At 36.7% G+C, this 8,587-nt stretch overlaps 2 protein-coding genes across 3 annotated transcripts; both read right to left on the bottom strand.

The window, feature by feature from the left end:
- Positions 1–547: 547 nt before the first annotated feature.
- Positions 548–3,009, bottom strand: LOC147948349 (zinc finger BED domain-containing protein RICESLEEPER 1-like). The gene is made up of 2 exons (XM_087476790.1): positions 867–3,009; positions 548–783 (listed from the first exon to the last, which is right to left on the bottom strand). The coding sequence occupies exons 1-2, from the start codon at positions 1,582–1,584 to the stop codon at positions 746–748; spliced, it is 756 nt and encodes a 251-aa protein (XP_087332916.1). The 5' UTR covers positions 1,585–3,009; the 3' UTR covers positions 548–745.
- A 2,785-nt stretch (positions 3,010–5,794) lies between these two features.
- Positions 5,795–8,050, bottom strand: LOC104722229 (RNA pseudouridine synthase 3, mitochondrial-like). Of its 2 annotated transcripts, none has more exons than XM_087481031.1 (7): positions 7,633–8,050; positions 7,382–7,453; positions 7,125–7,283; positions 6,971–7,018; positions 6,623–6,858; positions 6,283–6,400; positions 5,795–6,170 (listed from the first exon to the last, which is right to left on the bottom strand). In XM_087481031.1, the coding sequence occupies exons 2-5, from the start codon at positions 7,445–7,447 to the stop codon at positions 6,751–6,753; spliced, it is 381 nt and encodes a 126-aa protein (XP_087337157.1). In that variant the 5' UTR covers positions 7,448–7,453; positions 7,633–8,050; the 3' UTR covers positions 5,795–6,170; positions 6,283–6,400; positions 6,623–6,750. The 2 variants fall into 2 exon arrangements, with proteins under 2 accessions (XP_087337157.1, XP_087337160.1); XM_087481034.1 differs by having other exon boundaries at positions 7,125–7,297; positions 7,633–7,931.
- Between the last annotated feature and the right edge of the window lie 537 nt (positions 8,051–8,587).

The following is an 8,587-nucleotide window of genomic DNA, read 5'->3' as shown; positions in this document are numbered from 1 at the left end:
TAAAATTGTAAATTCACATTAACTGTATTGTGATTAGAGTAGATTCGAGTTTAAATTGTTGATCCGAAGTCAATTTTGAATCCGAGTGCACTCACACTGAGACTTTTGATTAGGCCTGCGAATTCGATTTATTCGGTTAATTCGGGTCGGTTTATTCGGTTATTGGATTATTTGGAATCTGAAAACTCTAACGAATCTAACTGACTAATCGATCGGTTTGGTTCAGTTCGGACACGGTTATTTCGGTTTGGAGATTCGGTTATTTCGGTTTTTAGTTAGCCTTGTCAATAAACCAACAATATCGAACAAACACAACAACAACTAAATAGAATATGATTCATGACATTTAACTTCTTAAGATAGCATACAAGTCATGTTTACAAAAAACAACAAGTTCAAGTGTTCATCAGTCAATCCTACTTCTCTTATACATAAAGAGACTATGGGAGACAATTTACAAAAAAACCACACTTACAAAAGTCTCCATGAAGGTCACAAAGATATTAGGAGACAATTGCCAAAAGTTAAGTCAATTGCCAAAAGTTAATAGAGAGAATGAGAATTGACAATATACCAATGATCCTTTCCTCTTACCTCTAGGCATTTGGTATATTATCATTCTCTACTTACTTCATTCCAAAAAATAGTTAACTGTTATGAGTTTTTTTATGCAAAAGACGTAGAGAAAGAGAGACAACCTTTTACTATCATTATTTGGTTCTAGTCTCCATTGTTCTTCTCTAGATCACGGATCCGCAATCGGATGAGTCGCATTCTGTGTAGCTGCACAAGGAAAATGTTGCAAAATTAGTCATTAATCCACAAAAAAGTAATGAAAAAGGTTAGAATTAAGAGAAATGGGTTACCTAAGGACTCATGAAACTGCAATTCTTCAAACATCTGAACTAAGCTTGCTAATTTCTCTGCTTGAATGGTATTCCTCAGCCACTGTTGGGTGCAAACCAACGACTCGACCATAAAAGGTGACATAGAACTGCGATACGGGTCCAAGATCCGACCACTTGTGCTAAATGCGGATTCAGAAGCAACCGAAGACACTTGAACAGCAAGGATATCTCTAGCTCGCTCAGATAAAACTAGGAATTTAGAACTATTTCGCCCCCACCAAGATAGAACATCAAAGTCCAATCCCAAAGCAGTTGGAGTCCTTGGCACTGGTTTCTCCAACAAGTAAATATCTAGCTCACTGCTACATTCTTCATTTGTGCATTCAGCCACCATCTCAGAGTACAGCGTATCCATCCTCTCATAACCATCCTCATCCGACAAATCATACAGATCACTTGCTGGTACTCCAACATCAACTACGACTCCACCAGTAGTTGGTACAACTTGTTCACTTACGCTCAACTTCATCACATACTCTGCATACATCTTCTTCATCACACCCTTAATTGATGATCTTAGATGAGTACTTTCGACACTGTCTTTTCCATAAAGCTTGTCGAAGCAAAGACCAGCAAACTGCATCTTGTTTCTGGGATCAAACACACTTGCGATGATGACAAGCGGATTCATGTTTAGGAGACCATCCCAATATTTTTCAAACTTACTCCTCATCATCGTCGCCTCTGTCTTTAGCAGCACATCACCATTGGTGCTTAGATTGATAAGATTCCTCTCAATGGTCACAATCTCATTATAACAAATAGTAGAGGTCACTGATTTGCTGGCTGAGAAAGAAAAAGTGCAGTTGAAAAAGATCTTCAAGAACTTAACTAACCTCTGCACTTGATCTCAATCAGCAAAAGTAGGAGGACCAACACGCTTCTGCCCTGGGAATTCAGCTTCATCACCATTCTCCTCACTATTCTCTTCAGTCTCCATGAAGTAGTCGTTATACAACTTGTCTTCAGTCAACATCTTCTCAAATGCAACCCGGAACTTGTTTGCGGCTGTCAGCATTAGATAGGTTGAATTCCACCTAGTAGCAACATCGAGACACAAACTACCTCTACCTACGTTTCCTGTGTCGACCCTCAACAGAAATGATTTCAACCGATCACCTGATGATCTCACATACTTAATCGCATTTCTGATGGACACTATACTCCTTTTTGCTTTGGATAAACCATCCCTCACTATCAAGTTGAGGACATGCGCACAGCACCGCATATGAAGATAATCACCATTACTAACTAAAGCATCAGGTCCTCTCATGATCAAAGCATCAGTGAATACCCTTAGAGCCTTGTTACTGTGAAGACCTTCTCAATTCCCCATTCTTCAAGACAGGCTACCAAGTGCTCAGCAATTGTATCACCTTTGTGATCTGTCACTGGCTTGAAACTGATGATCCTCTTCTGCAACTTCCAATCTCTGTCAATCCAGTGAGCTGTTACCACCATGTAGCTACAAGAAGTCGTGGGAGCTACCCATATATCGGTTGTCATAGACACTCTGCTTCTCCTTACCAAACAGCTCCTTCAAAGATCCTTTCTCTCTCAGAAACATACTGTATATATCTAATGTGGATGTCTTCCTGCAATGGACCGTATACATGGGAAGCATGTTGCTGCAAAATCTCCTAAAACCCTCAGACTCCAAAAATGCAAACGGCAGCTCATTAAGAACGATCATCTCATTCACATACCTTCTGAACAAAGCTTGATCATACTTGATTGCAGTCATTACACCACTGCTATCACCAGCCAACACACTCTGAGTACCACTCTCTAGATGCATCTTGTACAACTTACACCTACTAATGTGATTCTTCATTGCACTTGTTCCATGAATCACTGTGTCACATCCTAGAGGTTGACCACAATACCGACAGTTGGTGAGGGCCTGATCATGTGCTTGCTGAATAAAATGCTCCCAAACCGGAGATCTATGAGCTGGCTTTTTCCTCGGTTGAGACGGTACAGTAGAAGTTGTAGCCTGAGTTTGTCTTCTCTTCCCACCAACTGGAGAAGCTGTCGGACCATCATCAATCTCTTCTTGTAGAACCGGGTCAATGTTCTCTTCCCCAGAATCATGAGACATCTGTTAAAAACAACAAGTGAAAAAGATCAATCCAAGTCTAAGGACTAACACTAACAGTATAAACAAAAGCAAAGATCAGTCCAAAGCAAAGAATGAAACCAAACCCAACACATACTTAGTTCTAACTATAACTATCGGACATCAAAAGCAAAGAATGAAACCAAACCCAACACATACTTAGACATCAAACCAAACCCAAGACATCAAAACAAGAACAAGAGCTAATGTTTCTATAACTATCGGACATCAAAAGCAAAGAATGAAACCAAACCCAACACATACTTAGACACAAACCAAACCCAAGACATCAAAACATTAGACATCAAAACAAGAACAAGAGCTAATTTTTCTATAACTATCGGACATCAAAAGCAAAGAATGAAACCAAACCCAACACATACTTAGACACAAACCAAACCCAAGACATCAAAACATTAGACATCAAAACAAGAACAAGAGCTAATGTTTCTATAACTATCGGACATCAAAAGCAAAGAATGAAACCAAACCCAACACATACTTAGTTCTAACAAGTAACAACACATACTTAGTTCTACTTCTAACTATAACTATCAGACATCAAAAGCAAAGAATGAAACCAAGAACAACAAATCCTAGAGCTATACAACGAATCAAAGACGGACAACAATAAAATTCTCTTACACGATGCTTTAGAACAAAAGGATTAAGACAAAAGAACTTACACTGAAGATTAAACACAAGGTTGATCGGGACAACACATGATCGGATCAGAAACTCGAGAATCTCTTTCTCTGTCGCCGCTAAGAGGAAGAGTTTAGATAGATTAGGTTTAGGGTTAGAACTAATAAAATAAACCGGTGTATTAGCTTATATACCTAGGGTTAAATTTCGGGTTTTCGTCGGTTTTGTCTCTCCGAACTGAAATTCTTTGAAAACCATTCCGATCGGAATCAAAAAACAAATATAACCGAACCGAATTGTCCGAATCTCGGTTCGATTCGGTTCGGAAAATTTGGTTTGGTTTGGATTCCCAAGCCTACTTTTGATCATAGAAAAATGCACTTGGATCAAGCTCATTTAGAAGATGCTCGATCGAGACCTTCCATTTAGACCGTCCCCAATGTTATATACCTGTGAGTTCAACCTTGATCTAATTGCTTCTGTGAACTCTCGGACTTCATAGGATAACATAAGACTTCCAAAAAAATAGAAAAGTCAGCTCAAATTCTTTAGGGAGTGTTCACACCAAGAAAACCCACATGAACCAAGACTTTTTTAACCACGTTCAAACTAGGCCAAGCCGTACTAACATTGTAAAACACTAAATGCACGTGGCTTTATTATGAAAAGAAAGAACTCCAAGGTGTCCTCTAGCAGCCCATAAGTTTCCATTTTCTCCTAGACATAGGCTCCTCTCCTTCTTCCTTGTTTCTCACACTTTTTTTTATCAATAAACTTTGAGTTTTCTTTCAAGCAATTTCCTTAGAGTTTTGGTTACTGGCTTTGTCGATTTCGTTAAGTATTGTGCGCGTCCCTTTATTTAAGAATCGATTGAGCCATGTCTTTCTGTTGTGTGGAATACCCCTACGAAAGCCATGCCCAGCCTCATTTGTCTTGGTCTCATCACACCCAAGCCAGATTCCACCTCTACCTTTCAATTCACCCATTTTCCAAGTCTCTTCAAGCCTGAAATCATTGATAAATAACCCATACTATTTTTGGATGCTTGATTTTTTAAAAATACTTATAAATAACAAAATGAATCACAATATTTTTTTTTTATAATGTCTAGGTAATAACTAAATTTTTCAAGTCTAATTGACTAACTTCAATAAAATTCCCTAGATCACTTTTATACTTATTAGGAAACATGTGCATCCAACCCAAAACCAATAGGTAATAAATGGAGTGGTCTATGATCCTTATATATTACCCCAAGGAATAAATCCCAACCGATATGGGATTCTAATAGGCATTCTCGAGATGTGGGTGGGATACAGTCCAACAGGAAACTGTCCAAGCCCAACATCTCGAAAATACAACAACACATGCCACTTATATGGGCCACATAGGTGAGAAACTATTTATTTGTGGAAAATTGTTTGTTGGACCTAAGCATAGAGTATGATATTATATTAAGAAACATGGACTTGATTAATTTCTTAATCAAATTTTACAACGTTGTTTCAAATAAAATTAATCTGTGCATGACACAGAATAAAACCTTATGTCTATATTGTTTCTAGAAAAATACTTAGGTTGAACCTTTGTATTCACTCCCTCCCCTCTCAACCAATCAAAATGTTCTATCTAATATTTTATTTAAAAATAAATCAAAATAAAATTGAAAAACAAAACAAATTAAGGAAACATATTCTGTATACTTTTATTTAAAGAAAGTTAAATATTGGCTTGGTTTAGATTTTACAATTAAACAAGTTCATATATCGATTTGGGTTTATAAATAAGAATTAGGGTTTAGACTTTATAATTAAAACGAAATTATATGTCGGTTTGGGTTAATAAATAAGATGGTTAGGGTTTAGATTTCATAATTAGAATAAAATTATATGTCGGTTTGGGTTTACAAATGAGATGGTTAGGGTTTATATTTTACAATTAGAACGAAATTATATGTTGGTTTGGGTTTACAAATGAGATGGTTAAGGTTTAGATTTTACAATTAGAACAAAATTATATGACGGTTTGGGTTTACAAATGAGATGGTTAGGGTTAAGATTTTACAATTAGAACAAAATTATATGTCGGTTTAGGTTTACAAATGAGATGGTTAGGGTTTAGATTTTACAATTAGAACAAAATTATATATCGGTTAGAGTTTATAAAACAGCGGTTTAAGTTTCTAATTTTATAATAATGTATACAGATTTTATTTCTTTATTTTATAAAGGGATGAATGAAACCTAGAAATGTCAAACGGGCATGCCCGCGCCCAAACAGGCTGACCGCGATGGTCCCGTCTTTTCAGTGATCCACCGCGGACAGGTCCGCTGCGGGCAGCGGGCGACCTATCAGTGCCCATGCCCGCTCCGCTTATCTTTGCGGACTAACGGGCATGCCTGCGGGCATCTTCTTCTTCTCCTCCACCCAGCTCCGTACGATCGTTACGAGCAAGAAAACAAGAAGCAAAAGGATTCCCTCATTCCATTAGAAAACAGCTACAACAATAGGGTAAAGAAAACAAGAAGCAAAAGGATAGCATTACGAGCAAGAAAAACAAAAGAGCAAAACAATTGGATATAGAAGAAGAAAATGACAGGTTAATAATACCTTATAGAAAAAGGGCCTTTAGCAGCCAAGATAGGAGAACTAATATGCAATTCTTTAACTGTAACAACAGTAGAACAGTCAATACCCCAGTTTGGCTCACTAGATGCATCGTCATCACCTACATAAAAAACCATTTTATAAACAAATCGATATTAGAGATTATAAAAACATGACAAATTCAAACCCAATCACTCGTATAAGATTTTAGAATGCAATATAGTTTGCTTCAAACATAAGCTTTGCCGCAACCTCACCAGAAAGATTCAATACATACAGTTAAGAAACAAGGCCAGTCAGAAAGATACTAAGTCCACAACCACTAACAGATAGTCAGTATTACCTCTTCTTCTTCAATAGCATCTTCCCCCATGCCCCATGAAACACCATCAGCCATGGATGCTTATTGTCTTCCTACTTAGCAAATAGCAACTTATATGTCTTTGCCTCACATCGAGGAAAAAAGATGATTCATGGAACATGTCTCTCAGTCTCAACCGTTTTATGAAAACGTTGGTTGTCATAAACCTCTGCTGCAGCTGCAAGTGCATCCATGCTGTTATGTATATGAACATTTCCCTAAAACAAACAAAGATAACTGAGTATGCAGCGGGTGCTTAATCAACAAGAGAAATGTAACAGCTTCCTCCCATGAAGTCGTTATGCAGGAGCAAATAGAAAACTCCATTACCTTGACTGGAAGCTTAGGCGGCTTATTAAGAACTATAATAGCAGAGTCCTGCAGTAGATAGAAAAGTAAGGTCAAAACTTGTATATAAGATCAACCAAAAGAGACCAGTGTAAAACATTAGCAAATCCAGAAGAGTTTCTCAAACGGAAGTTACCTTGAACCTGACAAGTCTTTGAAGATATGCGATTTCATCTGCGTTTGGATACAAGGTTCCACTTGGTATAGTGTCATATCTCTTAGAAATCCTCATCTCAGCGATTGACACAGGCAACCAAATTTTATCTCCTAATTGCATTACCTCGTTATGCTTTATCTGCAGATAAACGTCTACAATGCTATCACTGTTCTTAAACCCAATCCACAAGAATGATCACACCAACAAAAAAAAAAAAGAACAGAGATCAATTATACATTTCTCATGGGTCTAGCTCCATCTTCTTTCTCTCTTGAAGCATCCCAACGACCTCGAAACACCATTTGAACCTACCACAAAGGAATAATCCATATAAAATAATTAACAGAACAAAGAGTTGAAGACCACAAAATTTCAAAAAACCAACCCAATCAAGTAACTTACAACAAATCTAAATTAATGAACTAATGAATCATCAAAACCTGAATCTCGGCTAAATTACAACAAAAAAAAAAACAGACAAAAGTACCTGTCGTGGCTACAAGATAGCTCTTCTTACACTCATGGCGGCAATTTTTTGGCTTGCAACGGCTTAGACTCATGGTAGCAATTCACGTCAATTGATATGCCATCTCTTGATCATTGGTTCATTTCGTACCGTTCTTCACTCAACTTCATAAGAAAAATCTCCCAATTCATGGAGAATTCAAGATGAATTGACACAGGTTGGAAGAACCGGAGAAGACAAAAGATTCTTTAGACCACCCGCAAACCCGTGGTCGCAAACGGACAAAACCGCCTGACCCGCAAACCAAACGGGTCGAGTCCGCGAAACCCGCTCTTTTTTAGGCATCAATTTAAAGGTCCAAGTCCGCCCTGCTAAATGACATATCGGGCATGGCCCGCAGACTTTAGACCCGTTTGACATCTCTAGGTGAACCAAGTATGTCTTTTGGTTCTATATAATTAATACTATATCACTTTTATTTATGATTAATTTCCTAATTAAATTTTACAACGTCATTTTAAATAAATTAATCCGTGCTTGACACGGAATAAACCTAATTTCTATATTGTTTCTATTATTAAGAAAAAAAATTCTTAACTACAACTTTTTTTTGGGTATCTTGATAACCTTAAAACAAATAAATCATCATCTTATACAAAACAAAAAATGAGGAGTATGAATTTCAAAATAATAAGAGCATCTTTATAGGGGGAACTATTTTAGGTGTTCTTAGAGTAAAAATATTATGAAAATAATGTAAGATCAGTAGTTAAGATCTTTTGTTAAAAAGTTAGTTATTGGGAGAACATGTTTAAGATCATAAGATTTAATAATATAATATTCTTAAACATATTACAATTATAAAAACTTATAAAATAACATTAAATTGCAAACTTATAAAACTTTTGCTAAAATTCAAAATACAATACCAAATTTTTATGAAACAACAAAAACATTAAAGATAAAAAAAAAACAT

The sequence above is a fragment of the Camelina sativa genome, chromosome 2 (genome assembly GCF_030686135.1).
Source record: "Camelina sativa cultivar CO46 ecotype springtype chromosome 2, ASM3068613v1".
NCBI classification, from domain to species: domain Eukaryota; kingdom Viridiplantae; phylum Streptophyta; class Magnoliopsida; order Brassicales; family Brassicaceae; genus Camelina; species Camelina sativa.
This window is presented reverse-complemented; position numbering and strand designations above follow the sequence as displayed.